General features: G+C 43.0%; 1 protein-coding gene across 1 annotated transcript in view; it reads right to left on the minus strand.

Annotated features, from left to right (window-relative positions):
• Nucleotides 1-13,156: 13,156 nt before the first annotated feature.
• hhip (hedgehog interacting protein) overlaps nt 13,157-15,871 on the minus strand; it is a 35,182-nt gene continuing 32,467 nt past the window's right edge. Inside the window, exon 13 of the mRNA XM_070988440.1 lies at nt 13,157-15,729. Within this exon, the coding sequence (XP_070844541.1) occupies nt 15,533-15,729 (197 nt within the window). The 3' untranslated portion in view covers nt 13,157-15,532. The remainder of the gene's footprint in view (nt 15,730-15,871) is intronic.

A 15,871-nucleotide genomic window follows, 5' to 3' on the forward strand; every position in this document is an offset into this window, starting at 1 on the left:
CCTGTGATCGGCTGGCGACCAGTCCAGGGTGTACCCCACCTCTCGCCCGTTGACAGCCGAGATAGGCTCCGGCCCCCCGCGACCCTGAAAGGGATAAGCGGCATAGAAAATGGATGGATGGATGTTTGTTTATTTTAATATTATACCCTGCATATGTGTTTTTTTTTTAACTAAACAATAATTCTTTTCTCTTTTGTCTTGTTTATTTGTTGCTCACTATACTAAAACTTACGGTAAAAAGCAAAAAAATAAATAAAACAGAGTAATGAATTGCTTTTCATAAAAAGTGAAAGACAGACACAGATGAGGACTAAAGTGTTTTCCAAAGGCTGGGACTGAGATCTCGGGGTCGGAAATAACTGCTGGCAGCCTCAGAGGTAGAGCCTTTGAAGCCTTAACTATTACCAGCACTGATCAGAGTGCAATCAGTTGTATTAAGCTCAAAGGCGGAGTCCATGTCTGGACGCCTGGTGGTCCGCTCACTATGCAAAATCGCACACACACACACACACACACACACACACACACACACACACACACACACAGTCACACACACTTGCCTTAACACTACATCTGTCTGATGAATGAACATCAGCTGCTAAAAAAGACTTTTATAAGTTAGCCCCCCTGCAGCTTCACTGAGAGCCCAGATCAAACTGATTATACTCATCCCCAACAAGGCCAACATTATTCTGCTTGTTTAGTCAGCTTACAGCAAACCAGACTTGTCTGTTCTCAATCGACACTTCCATTTGTCTCACCCCAAAACAACAAATGTCACATATTTGGCAGGTCCCTTCATTCCCATTCGGCTAATTATGAGATTACTGTGGGTAGGTGGCCCCAGGGTGCCACAACTGCAGAGGAGACCATAGCGCAGAACTGCAAACCACACAGTTTTTACATTCAGCCAATCATACTTGTAGAAGAATGTGAGTGTGTGAGGTGCTGGATGGCAGTGAAGAAGGTGTGGTTTAGGGTGTTTAAAACTTTTGTCTCAGTTCATTCTCAACTATGTCACTCTGTAGACGCGCACACACACACACACACACACACACACACACACACACACACACACACACACACACACACACACACACACACACACACAGACCCCCCCCAACCCTCCATCTTGGATGGTTTTTGTCAAATGTGTCACCACCACACATCAGCAAGTGAGGTGGAAAGAAACCATAAAATGGCTGTGCACGGTCTGCCTTGAGTTAGTGCCAAACCTCACTTCGTATCTGTCATAAACGATACAATTAAACTTAATCCTGCCTGCCAAAGAGGAAAGGAGTGAGGAGAGCGGAGGGAAAAAAGAAAGTGGCCGTCAACAGTAAAACGGGATGATAAACGCCGTCGGTGCAGGCGCAGTGTGTGGCAAGTGCAGGAGTTGATCAGGGAGCTGCGCCGTGCTCGCCTCCATCTGCCCGCATGGACTCGGTGGGAGCGGATCAAGATTTCAAGAGTGCGTCTGAGCCAGATCTGCAGATCCTCCTCCTCCCTCTCCTCCGACCACATTAGAGGTGTAACACACTGGTGGTCTTTGATTCCTCGACTTGAAAAGGGATGCCCCACAAAGAGATCAGATGTCATTTACTTAAAGCCTCTTCCCCACCCCCACCTGCTCAAAAAATATAACATATCCGTCATAAATGATGAGGTTGGAGTGAATCCCTCCATGTGAAAATAAGATTCCTGGAACAATGTTGGTGGTCAGTCACACAGGCCATAAAGACAGCCCTTCTGCTCTTATTAAATCCTACTTTTTCATATGTAATAGTGACATGCGGGTGTTCTACGTGACAATTCAGATTTTCTTGAGGAATATTTGCTTTTCAGATCTTGCCCACAGTGATAAAAAGACCACCAGTGCACTGGAAAGTCAAATTAAACTTAATTCCATAATTGCTGATTATCATTTTGGAGTTAGCCACTAATGGCTTAATTTGGACTTAATTGTCAAAGATCTGCTTCCAAAATTAACACTCTCATGAGTGTAGTTTTATTTTTCTAATCTCTCTGTTTTAATGTTTATATGTTGAAATTGAAAAGACACGTGGACATTAATCACACAATCAGCTGAAAAAGGAGACGATTCTGTACATTTATGCTGCCCGCATGGGTTTACTTTGATTACTTTTTCTGAATTGAGAATAAATCCTTTCAGTTTAATGAAAACACAGTTCAGGAGAGTTTAAGGAGTCTTCTGGAGTCAACATGGAGAGCATGCTTCAAATAAGAGGCGACCAAATGTCACAATGAAATTAGACTCGCAACGTGCTTTAAAAGCAACTTCTAAGGGCTCCAGTTGTTAAATTTCAGAGGAAAAATAAGTCACGAAATCCACAATAGCTTGTCCTCGTAAACAGGACGCCACTTGTACAAACCATTAGAATATATTCTTAATAAACTTTTTGGATTCCTGGCTGCCTGCACACTAAGCTGTTGAGTCCAGGAGTAAAACTGGTTTAGAGTCCCAAAGAGAGCAAAGCTTGTCAATGATCAAAGGTCAAAACAAAAACTTAATGTGGTTCGTTTTAAAGATGCTACAGTCACATACAACTTATCGAGTTTCAGATTAACGGATGCTTCATTTCTAAAGGCCAGGAACTAAAAGACTACATGAGGTATTGAAAAGGACAATGCATTTAAAGCACTATGTTTTATATTTGCATTGAACCCGCTCATACGGCTGCTTCTGTCCACTGCCGGTCTGTCACCTTCAGCTCTGTGGATGCTCTCTGCTCAGGAGCCGGCAGAGTGCAGAGGTGAACAAGAGACCGATACAGGACGTTTTCTGCTGTTTAAACCAGCAATGAATGAGCACTTCACCTCTCATGGCGTGCTTGACAGACACACTGCTCTGTATTCATTCATATGCATAGCTTCACGCACACATGAAAAGGTGTAAAAGAACATCTGGTTCTGATACACATGCAGGTCTACGATATGAATTTATGTATGAGTGTGTATGTAAAGCAGATATTGGCCCATGCCTGTGTACCTATGCATGTTTCTCTATTTCTTCATGAAATGCTAGAATCTGACATTTTTCAACCTGCTGTTTAAGACCACAAAAGCAAAATCAGATGAAGATGAACAGGTTGTGTGTAGTCTTTGGTGTGTTGTGTGTGTTAATGAGGACATGTCTCCTGCAGGAAAGAGCAGAGCATGAAAAATGAGACTTCCAAAAATCCAAAAAAGTTGTGTCTCACACTCATCGGGATGAATTGTGACCGTGCAGAGCTGATGTAGTTTTTTGGTTAATGCTTTTACCAGGTGACCCCCTGGATGATGGACAGTCTGGGGTCAGAGTTCGGAGAGGGTATGCACCGGAGTGGTCCAGGTGTGAGGGGTTAAAGACTAAAGGTCAGGGACGAGGTCAGCAGATGGGACACCTGCGAGGGCCTGATGAGGACAGCAGGGACGGCTGTGGCAGGAGGACAGAGTAGAGGATCTGAGGGGAAAATGGGGAAAAAGCTGCACTCCATATATCACCTCGATGTTGAATGAATTACTCTGTGATCTGTCCTTTCATGTGCGGGAACGTGTGGACATTTCTTTGAGTCCTCTCACTTTGTAATTTGCAAATTGAAATGATATCAGTGCGGTGAATTAATTTAAGAAACTCCAGAAATCAGGTGATGTTGTGCAACATGAGGATGATCTGTCTCCCTCATAACAAGAAAATTGGCAGGTGTAATTACACCTTTATCCGCATCAGCAAGTCCTCTGACCAGACTAAAACCGACAAAACAATTCATTTATTCTACTAATAGGTGTTGTTTGTGCTCCAGTTTCATGAATTGTTTGATTTGATTGTAAATTGAACATATTTGGATTTTTGGACTGTTTGTCAGACACAAATGAGTAATTTGAAGTTGTGCATTGGGTTGCTGAAAAGCGTAACAGACAATTTTCACCATTTTCCACAAAGACACCACATTCACCCATGCAGAGAATTTCAGGGCTCAGAATCTAGTTCAACGACACTTTGAAATCAAGGAATCGAACCCTCAACCTTCTGATCAGTGGACAATCAATCCCCCTGAGCCACAGCCTGCTAATACTCCCAAACTAACTGACAGGCCTTGTACGAGGCATATGAGTAATTCATGTTTTCTGATACATGTAAAACAGGCATGTACTCTCATTTATGACCCTGCTGATTTTTATGTCACAGTCTCTGTAATTATATATGACCATGCCCACAATTTAACGCCCTCCTTCCTCCCTAACTTCCTTCCTTCCTTCCTTCCTTCCTTGTCTGCTTGTGTAACAACCTCTTCCTGTCACCACCTCGCCATGCTTGTTAGGCTATAGCTAAACTGGAAGTACACAGTGTACAGAGAGGCAGTGCAGCCATTAGACACAGAGCTTTGGGGAGATTAGGATGCACACAGTACACCACCACCACAGGCAGCCTCTGTACCAAAACGAGGATTAGGGCTTTGGCAAAGGCAAGGCAGCGCCACAGAAGAACACTTAACCATGCAAAAGACGCCACAGCAGCGCCAACGAAAACTGTACACCATGTGTGTTTTTACCTGATGTGGCACTGATGAGAATGAATGGGCAATATTTTCTGAGAAGGAATGAGCAATATTTCTCGCTCAGTCCAATATTTCACCGAGGAGAACGGCATGTTTACTCTGTAATCCTCCATTTCTGGAATAAGAGCGACTTGATTTATTTACGATTCATTTTGGAGAGTGCGCTCCGACGCTGGAGTCGGAGTTATGGGGGTGCATTTGTATGATTGTGTGTGGGTTTGACTGAGAGGCCATTTGTTGTGATACCAGAGCCATAAACAATCAGGTTTTTTTTGTTTACCAAGACTCGCTTTGCCTTTTTGTGTTTTACAGTGGAAGTTGATTCATTAGACACGCTAAGAGAGGGTTTTTTATTTTGAATGTTGACTCATTAGAAAGCTTTACTTAATTAAGCTTCAACACTCAAAGGAATAGTTCAACATTTTGGAAATGCAGTGATTTGCTTTGTCACAGAGTTTGTTCCTTTGCAGTTTCTCATGTTTGTACATTAAAAGCACAGAATGTGATTTCTTCTTCAATCAAACAATGAAAACAAGTTGTGTGGGATCATGGGAATTCAAGAGATTTTAATGTGGAAATCTTACTTTTTATCTTTTATCATGGAGCTAAAGCCAGGAGGTGATTAGCTTAGCTTAGCATGACTGGAAACAGGAAAACAGCTAGCCTGGCTCTGCCAAAAGAGTCTACAGCCATGCTAGCAGCCGCACAGCTCTGATTGGACTAAATGAAGAAGTAATGCTGAAATATTCACAAATACAACGTCAACATAGTGATGTTTAACAGATATAACATTTACCATGTTCAGCATCTCAGTTTAACGTGTTGCCAATAAGCACTGAACACAAAGAACAGCTTCAGATTATCTGGTCCAAAACAAAATACTGATGATTTTATTAGAGAAAAAGACATCAAACACAACATTCAACACGAACATCTGAGCCAAATTTCATGGCAATCCATTCAATAGTTGGATGGATTTCACTAAAAGACAAAAAAAATGTTTTTGTATTGTGCACTGAAGGCAACATTAATCAAGCCAGTGATGGTTTATTAATTTCAAGAATAGCTTTTCTGTTGTTTTAAATTAACTTCTTGAATTAAGGGACCGGTGTGTCAGATTTAGGGGATCTACTGGCAGAAATGGAATAAACTATTCATTTACATTTTCATTAGTGTAAAATCATCTGAAAATAAGAAATGTTGTGTTTTTGTTATCTTAGAATGAGTCCTTTATATCTACAGAGGGAGCAGATCCTCTTCCAAGTTTCTACAGCAGCCCAGAATGGACAAACTAAACTATGGCTCCAGAGAGCACCTTTCACATTGAGGCAAGGTGGTGGTTGCATTCTGAGACATCATCAATCGATACCAGAAATCCCACGCACTGGATCTTTTTAAAGAGGTTCAGATTTTCTTATTTGATATTTCATGCTGAATGATAATTAAGAATACTTCAGATTGAAGCTGCAGTAGGATGATGGTCTGAGAAGATCTGCATGCAGAGGTGTGCTTTTGTCTCTACACATGTGTGCTCATACCTCTAGGTGTGTGTCAGTGTGTGTGCGCTATCACTTGTGCAAGACCCCAACCTCTTTGCTAGTGGCTTGTGATAAAGTGTTTGGCCCACACAGCGCAGCAGAGCGGGCCGTGCCTGTACAGATAACAAGGCGGCAGGCATCTGGCAGAGTTCACTGGCCTGGACACACAGAAGCTCGGACAGTGGGCTGATGCAAGCTATGGCCCCACTTCAGTCAGAGGAAACCACATCTTTGCAAGCACAGAAAACCAACTGTGCTGTACTTTCTTTTCCTTTCGCTGTTCCTTTTTCTCGCAGGGCAGGAAAGTTCTGGAGGGAAGTCAGTGTTTGAAGAGCAAATATGTACAAGGACATGGTCGTCAGATGATGCATGTTGGTTCCAGGAGCTAGAAAGTACAGATACAGAACAGGTCATTAAAGGCTGCCCTGCTGCAGTGGCCAGGTGCCTGTGAACATCAGTGGATGCTTAGAGTCAACTAGCCAGACCTTTTTTGGCTTTTCTCTTTGCTCGGCTCGCTCTGGCATAGAGACACACAAACACACACACACATACACACTATTTGACCCCGGTGTTAGCTCTGGTGTTAGCAGTAAGGCTGTGGCGGATGTCCCTCTGTTGACTCTGAATGATGTAAGCTCGAGATGAGCTCCGCAGATTAAGAGTGAAGGCAAACAAAGGACCCTGCCAAGATGAGCCGCAGTGTATACAGATTAATATAACAATACAGCCACACGAGCGCTGCCGTAAACCATTTGCATAACTCTTTTTAATGTGTTTCGGAAAATTTCCTCACTTTGCTTTGAGGGGATACCCCCACATGGAAACTTGTACCTAGGTGGTCCATTCCAGCCGACATCAGTTGTTTACCTTGCCCGGCTGAGGATCACAGAGAGGGGAAGCAGACAAAGAGCGATGTGTTGTCTTTGACAGCCGCATGCACATTCATCATAGATCAGACACACATACGCAGAAATATGTGATACATGCAAGGTTACACATGCACTGAAAGGACCTGCATGCTACTGTACACACGCTCACGGTAGCACATTTCACTCACACTTTTTATAGCAGCGTTTTTGTTGCATTTTTTTCCCCCTCAGTCAGGAAAGGCACCACAAGTGAGCAGGAAGACTCCCCGATATTCAGAAAGCAATATGACATGTTGAATACAAGATCAAGTGAAAGGAAAATTGATTAAACTCATCAGTCAAATCCAAGAAGCCTGTGTTTCTCTTGAGCTTACTGTCAAGCTAATGCAAGAGCCTCGACAGTTCAGGCAGTTTGAGGCAGTTCACAACAATAACTCATGAAAAACATGCACTTAAATGAAACATGCAGCTCTATATCTGTACGGCAATACTTCTGTTGGTACGCTCTGCAGTATTTTTATTGGTTGATAAAGTCAGGTCCACATAAATATACAAACACATGAAGGAGTTGTGGGATGCATGTGGGATTCAGAAGCTGACATTTATACTCACACACTTAATCTCCCATCAGTGTTGTGTGGTATCATTTATCATGGTTGCATTTCACCTCCTCTGCAGTACAAGGCGCCGCACTCCCCTCATTTTTTAACCACCCCTCACCCCCGTCACTCTTACCTGTCGCCCAGCACTCAGTGCTGCTCTCAGCCCTCTGTGGGGGTTTAGCATGTGTTAAGATGACAGATTGAGCCCCAGTGGGATCCTTAATTGCATCATTTCATGGATGCGAGTCAGTGCTGTGGTCCGGGAGAGTAAACAAGCTCTGAATCCAGGAGCAGAGAGGGAGGAAGGAGAAGGAAGGGGAGGGGGGGAGTGATGGAATGAAGAGTGGATGAGAGGTGAACGGAGAGGAGCCATACGGGAGCCGGTGGAAAGAAGAAAAGAGGAAGTGCTTCAGGATGGGAAATTGGTGTAAATAGCTGAGGTATTGAGATGAAATGAAGAAGTGTGAAATATGAGATAGTGGAGGTGTGAGGATGGGAAAAAAAATCTCTTAGGTAATAACAAAAGCTGACAAAATCCAACAGCCTCGCATAAAACCACCCAAACCTCCTCCAAGGTGGTCGGCGAGCGAGGTTTGTTTTGTTATGTGATAAGCCGAGAGTTAAGTGAGGCAGAAGGAAAAGGCAGCAGCAGCAGGCTGGTCGGAAAGTGTGTCTTCATTAGTAAGCGATCAGGGCCAAGGAATATGAGATTTCAGCTGCCCGTGCGTTTCAGCAGTAGTACTCACTGAGTCAGCCCAGAGTAAACACATGAGGTCACAGAATACACTACGCAATTAGGGGTGTGACAAAACCAGATATACAACCGGGGGATTGACATGCACACAGATGTGCACATGCAGGTACAGACAACCAGCACATTTAATGTTTACACAGTCCAGATCCAATATTCTCACATAAATCAATATGTGGGAACCTGGAGGGGCCACAATTCACATTCACAAATCACAAGAGACCAGCATGGACAAACACAGATGTTAACGCACAACATCAATCAGCGCTGCTCCCCCAGTGAGGATCCTTCCCTGACAAGACATCATGACTTCATGTGCTAACACATGACATCAAACTGAGCCGAATGTTCGACATACTCTGCATTTAACGGTGATTTCCACAGTTTTGTGGTACGGCGGTGAAGTGGTAATGTACAGTTAGATCACAGTGGAAACAGTTATTCATGGTGCAGGCAGAGTCAAAGGAGTCTGGAGGGGATGTCACGATCAGACTGGATGCTTGGAGACGTTTCCAGAGAAGTGTCAAGGGTGGACATGAGTGCTATCACAAACAGGGAGTCGCTGGAGTCAAGAGTTAAAATAATGAATAATGACGTGGGTTTGATAAAGGAGCGGAAAATTTGGAAAAACTTTGCATGGGTAGTGAAAGAAAATACATTAAAACATGGTGGTCCACATTTAGAATAATTTATTTGTGCCAGCTTTATTAAAGCCAATTTTGTGCAAATCTAAATGATTTATTTGAGTATGTATTTCTAAAACCTTGAAAAGGCAATTTAGCAATTAGATCATTAAAAGACATATTTCACACCAACCTTTCAAGTTTCCATGTACGGCTGGATAGAATTATATATGGTTTTTCCACAGCGTAAGTCATCCCGTACCTGCACTGTGTTATGTTTTACCTCCACGTGCACGCTGCACTTTGTGCTTATAAACCTCGCAGTCACAAGGGCACCTAAATATTCACTGAATGCTTATTTTTGGAGAATGCCAGTGACACAAACAGTGCTACACCTGGATGGGACTGCCAGGAAAAAAGGGTGTGAATACCGACGGCCAAACATGAGCTCAGGGAGGCTTAGTGAAAATGTAAAAGTCTAAAAAAGATTGGACACACGGTGACCTTACTCTCTTGCAAAAAGGATCAAATCGCAGCACCAGTGTGTAGAGATGGTGAAGCTATTTTTTTTTAAACTTATTTCTGTAGCTTTGCACATCCTTCTCATTGGTAGTGACAGGATTGGACTCTCAAAGTTAATTATTAAGGTAAACTGTTGCAAAGGCTCCATACAATGTTATACAGGCGATGATGATGAAGCATTTTTGTAGATTTGTAGGATATGAACGATTCAAATGCACAAAAGATAAGCAGGTGCATTTAAAAAAAAAAGGTAAAAGTCTCTGTGCATGAAAACAGATAAAATAAACTATGACTCCCATGGTGCATTTAGGTACAAATGATCAAACTGGCTGGCTGAAGATAAAGATGGTGCTGCAGCAAAGTGATACTATAATCTGACACTTAAAGCAGTTCAATTTCAGATTTCGGGTCAATTTTAGATGAATTCAGCAAACGGGGTGGGGCTTGTGGACAGACCTCTGTTGGTCCCTTTACCTCACTTTGAGAACCATCCATCCATTTTCTGTACCGCCTATCCCTTTCGGGGTTGCGGGGGGCTGGAGCCTATCCCAGCTGTCAACGGGCGAGAGGGGGTACACCCTGAGCCGGTCGTCAGTCGATCGACAAACAAACAATCATTCACGCTCACACTCACACCTAAGGACAATCTTAGAGTCACCAATTAGCCTGATGAGCATGTTTTTGGTCTGTGGGAGGAAGCTGGATTACCCGGAGAGAACCCACGCATGCACGGGAAGAACATGCAAACTTCACACAGAAAGGCCCCGCCCGGGGATCGAACCAGCGACCTTCTTGCTGTGAGGCACACGCACTACCTGCTGCGCCACCGTGCAGCCCACTTTGAGAACCACTAATCTATTTTTTCAGTATTCGTCTCAAATGTCCCAGAATTGGTGCATTTATGTGTGCAAAAAACAAATTTTTGCAGCGTGCATTGGTGGGGTGGGGGCCCCAGGGATTTCTTGCTTGGAACCCCAAGAGACCTTAGTAACGGCACTGTCAGCAAATGTGGCACCAGGTTTTGTTCCAATAGCAACTAACTACTGCATTATAAAATATATAAAATTTGCAGCCCTACATAGATAATCTGTCCAAAACGGAGTCTGGCTGTAGTTGGATAGACCGTCCAATCACATACGTCTCATGATAGGCGGTCATCATTAACATTTAGTAGAGCAATAAATAGTTAAAGCCTTGACGTGAGTGTCCAGTCTGAACAGTTGGTTCGTTGAGGACCTGTCAGATTGTCTGTCTTGCCCCATCGACATGATTTGGGACAGTGACAGTCCCACAGGACGTAATAGATTACTGCAGAATAGAAACAGGAGTAGATGCAGCTTGATGAGTTGTTCACTTTGGTCTGGACGAGCAGAAAAAGAATGACGCGTCTCTTTTTTAATCACGGGGCTATTGTTTCGTTCCCATTCTCTCCTGTCTCCTCCTGTTACCCTATAAGTATTGCTTGTGCCGACTCTTTCGCTCATGTATACAATATTATAGCATGCACTTCCAGCCATCTCAGTCCTACAAATATTTGGTATACAGGCTCCTCATGTTTATTCAAAGTACTGGGTTACACTGTTTGGGAAAGATAGCCAGACAAGGGCCCTTTGGGAAGGAAAAAGAAAACTATTCCAAATGAAAAGTAATGATTCATGCCACAGATAGTGTATAAACTCAAATATACGCTGGACCTCGCAGCACTATTGGACAGTTCCACTTTATGCAATTTTGATTGGATCTGAACATTGCGTAGACAACTTAGTATTGCATTACTCTAAATATGGCAGTGCGTGCACTGGTGTGTATGTGTGAGTGAGACCAGAGTGAGGTGGGTGGTCTCCACTCGCTATCATTATACAACACAAAGCCTCATTGGTATTTTGAGAAGGAAATTAATATTGCCATCAGCAGTGGCTCTTGCGTGTGTGCCCTCATGCGTGAACGTGTTTGTGTACTTCCGAATTTCCACTTCAGATGAGGAATTTTCAGGCTGAACTTTGGCATCGCTCGGAGTGACGCTGCGTGACGACACAGCAGCCATCTCGGCCCGCTCGTCGCCGTCGGCCCAGCGGGAGTAAAGGGAAAACCCTGGGCCCGCAGCCACGTTGGCCCTATTTAAACTTAAACATCTTTCTTTTTACTCTTAGAACCTGGCTGGAGGACAGAGCATCAGTGGAAATCCTGCAGCTGATTTACCAGAAATGACACAGGTCCCAGTATGGAGCCATGACGAAGGACAAAGATGTTGTACATCAAATGACAGATTACGTCTGATAAAATCTTTTCTGTATTTTCTGAATAATTTCCTAATAGTTGAAATTTAAAGTGAAGATTCTTAAATTGCCGTTTTTCTACAATCATATATCGAGTATACTGTAAAGACAGACAGGAAACATGGGGAGAGACAGACGTGTCCAGCAGCGATTACAGGACAGAAAAAAAAGCGCATTTTGATTTTATTGGAGCATCTCAAAGGGAAGGGATATGTTGAGATTTTGGGAAATTTGTGTTTCATTGCACAGAGAGATGAGGGGACCAACACAACTGTCAGATCTGTGCCATAAATATGAAGCTACAGCTAGCAGCTAGTTAGCTTAGCTTAGCTCAAAACATCTGAAATAAGGGAAAGTCTCTACCAGCACCTCTAAACCTCATTATTTAAGGTTATATTATACAATACACTATATTTCGTACACATCCTAAGTGTAACAATGACTTTAAAATGGTTTTATGGGGTTTTATGAGCTGGGCTATTTCTTGACAGAGAGCATCAACTTCCTGGAGTATCCGCTGGTTGCCTGGTAATGTCACAGTGTTGACAAAAACCCAAAGTGAACAAGAGGTCTAGAGGTCTGGGTTGGTAGATTTTTATTTATTCATTGATCTTACATTTAGGCAGAGCCACAATAGTGTTGTTTAGTCTTTATGCTAAGCTAAGCTAACTAGATCCTTGCTGCAGCCTCATGTAATGAACAGACTTGTATCAACCTTCTCGTCAGAGCCTCTGCACGAAAGCAGAAAAGTGCTGTTGACTTAAATGTTGGGACTGAAAGTTAATTCTTTACCTTGAAAAAAGCAGCACAGCTCTCGATCATATCGCATGATCTTCCTCAGTCAAAATGGTTTATCCAGCCAACGCTAGCCGGCATGGACACGTGCTTAAAGCTGGAGTTAAATATAACGTCTGTCACGTTAAAGCCCTTTCCAAACAAGTTCACAAAATGCTGATTAAGCCTTTGACGCCCGGGTAAATCTCTGCTCCAGTACAGTGGAAACTATATCGCCATTAGCATGTGGACAGCGTTTATGTAATTACTCTCACTGCCAGAAGGGGGAGACAAACGTTTGCAGGTTTAAAGTGTTCAGAAAAACATATCTGCTATGAAGGTCATGTGAATGAAGTGTGAAATTTGCCATAGGAAGAAATATCGACAGTAAAGGGGAGTAACTGGGAAACTTCTACTCACTGCAGTCATTAGTGTAACCTGGAGTCCTTTTGACAAAGCAGGAAGTCAGTTGGACAATTTACATGGAGGCGAGCATAAAATTCAAACTAGAGTGAAGTTTATAATGATGCCTGAATAATGAATGAATATTTTTATTAAATTGAGCTTTTTTTCAGTTCTAACTTGGACAGGAAACATCCTCGGAGATGAACCGAAAATCAAAAACAAAAGAGACAAACATTTCAGACATGCTATAAATTTTAATAGACATATTGATATTTCTGTAGAGAAACAAAGTTATCCCTAGTTTTATTTACAATACAGGAATAAAAAAAATTGTCACATACAGTACAATGGTAAAAACAACATAGAGAACTTAAATAATTATTTTATTTGTGTAACTACTTAAATAATGAAAATGGTTATTCTATTCACACCACGCCGTCTCAGCAGCTACAATGCAACTTTCACATTAAGTGCTAAAAAAAATTAGAATTTTCCATTTTACAGCATGAATTCCATTTTGACCAGGTAGAGTTGATTTATTTCAGCAAACACAAGCGAGGCGGGAGATGAAGGACGAGTACACCTTTAGGAACTTCGATTCACTGATGATACTTGAAAACGTGTTTTTCAAAATAAAAGCAAAACTGTGACTGTTCGCCTTCAAAGCCGTTAAACATGATGACTGATGGCTCTGTCCAGACTCATTTTATGCAATTTAAATGGCAAAAGATCAAATGTGGAGTTCTTAATAAGATGTGTTATTAGTTTAAGAGAGTATGGACATGCGTGCGTGCTGTATATGCCGCATCTGTTTGAACTTCAGTCTGGCATCCGAAAAGACAAAACACATTAATGTGGCTCCAGACAATCCCAGTCTGTGTTTAACTGTTTTCTGACTGCATGCGGGAGTCAGATGCTCATTAGAGTGTACCGTTCAATCTTATGTCCATTAGACGGATCCTTAGGTTAATCTCAAGTCTGCTCTCCACAGATAAGATCTGCCTGTGAACTGCTTCCACAGTGACTTGGTGGCCCGACAGGATCTTTGATCATCTCGCAGCGGAGACACATTTCAGACAGTGGTAATGAAACCACGTCAGGGAAGAGAATTAGATGGATTCAGCCAACTGCTGCCAATTACTCTATGCAGGCACAGACATGCATCACTTTTATGCACCTCACGTGTCTTTCTTAACAGAGGAAAAAGCTGCATATGTATAAGTACAAGAACATGAAATGACATGAACTGACAAGCTTAGTGTAAAACTGCTTTCTATAAACACCATTCTCTCCCATATATTATTACGCTTAAAAAAATAAACCCTCCTCTATGATAACAATAGTAATGCTATAGTTTTTTTTTTGTTTTTTTGTTTTTTTTTGCAATGCTAAGTAGTACTTAGGTAAGCTCTATTGGAAATATACATCACCGCGCAATCTCTTCCCTTTGTAGTTTTGAGTTCAGGTTCAGTGTGTGACGCAATGGAAGGAGCTTGTCTAGGAGACCATACCTGCGATAGTGTGGCGTGTGTGTGTGTGTGTGTGTGTGTGTGTGTGTGTGTTTGTGTGAGTGTGAAACTACTCTCATTGCGCTTTTACTGACAAATTCATTCTGAATAATAAAGTGAATGAAAAAAAAAAAAAAAAAAAAAGAATACAGTGCATGGGAGCCGGGGACTCCGTTCAGATTGTGTGAAACTGGCTTTGACGAAACGTCGCTCAGTCGCTGCTGTTTCTGTGTCGGTAACAGTCCTCTGTTGTAGATCCATTCTGTACATTGGTAGCGAGTGAGTGTTGCAAAACGAAGTATACATACTGTATACTGTTATAGCTTTTTATGACAATGTGCCCACAAACTAAATACAACATCATGAGTGAGACAACATGGTTCATGTCTCTTGTATTAGTGCCTTTAGAATAGTATAGCACAAAGCACTGCAGGCTCTATGTGACTCTCATTGTCTGAGTGTTCCTTCAGTCTGTGTATGTCGACGTCTATTTTGCTGGGTTTTGAATGGACCACCAACTTGGATCTCGAGCCACGCCACCCTTTACAATTTTGACTCCTTAAAGGACCGCTGAACAAGCAGCTGTCGCCAGTGAAAACGCCTCGCACTCCATTTTTTGAGGGGTCTTGCGTAAGGCGACAGATCACCCCTGAAAAGATCCAAAGTCTTGAGTTAATATGGTCTGTTCCTGTGGAGTTCCTGTTCGTGTGGAGTCGGCCGTGTGCGACAGAGGAAACGTCTTAGTGGAACTTCCGTATCTTGGCCATGCTTGTCGATCGTCTCGCGGCTGTCTGCGGGTCAGTGAACACGGCTTGGATGCCAGGCCTGGTGCTCAAGAGCGAGTAGCTTATAGGCGGAAGAGGAAGAGTTCGGTGATGAGGATGAAAAGCAGTCTGACGGGGATCCTGTGGGTGTCTCTTTGTGTGTGTGTGTGTGTGTGTGTGTGTGTGTGTGTGTGTGTGTGTGTGTGTGTGCATGCCTGCGAGGGTGTGAGGGAGATTAAGAGGCCATATTAAGGACACCTCGTTAGAGTCTGCTGGTGGTGGTAGGTAGATTTGTGTCAACTTGAGGATGACAGCGGGGAGCAGCCCCCCTCTGCGCGCCCCTATACGATGTAGCTGGTCAGGTCCAGGAGGTACGAGGTCATGTCGATGATGTGGTCCAGTATGCCGTCTTTCTCCTGGTCGTTGGGCATGCCCCGCTCGCTCTTCTCGCACTGCGCCCCAGAGTAGCCGCTCTTACACAGGCACTTGTTGGGCTCCATACACACTCCTCCGTTGCAGCAGGCTGGTTCACATTTGGCTACGACCACAAAGAGAGAGAGGAGATGAAAACAGTGAGGTCTGAAGCAAAGTAAGAAAAGATGACGCGAAAGATCAAACAGCTTCTTCGACGATTTTGAAGAAAAGCTGCGGCGGGCCTACTGTGCATGTGCATCGCTAAA

Source organism: Chaetodon trifascialis, chromosome 2 (genome assembly GCF_039877785.1).
Source record: "Chaetodon trifascialis isolate fChaTrf1 chromosome 2, fChaTrf1.hap1, whole genome shotgun sequence".
NCBI classification, from domain to species: domain Eukaryota; kingdom Metazoa; phylum Chordata; class Actinopteri; order Chaetodontiformes; family Chaetodontidae; genus Chaetodon; species Chaetodon trifascialis.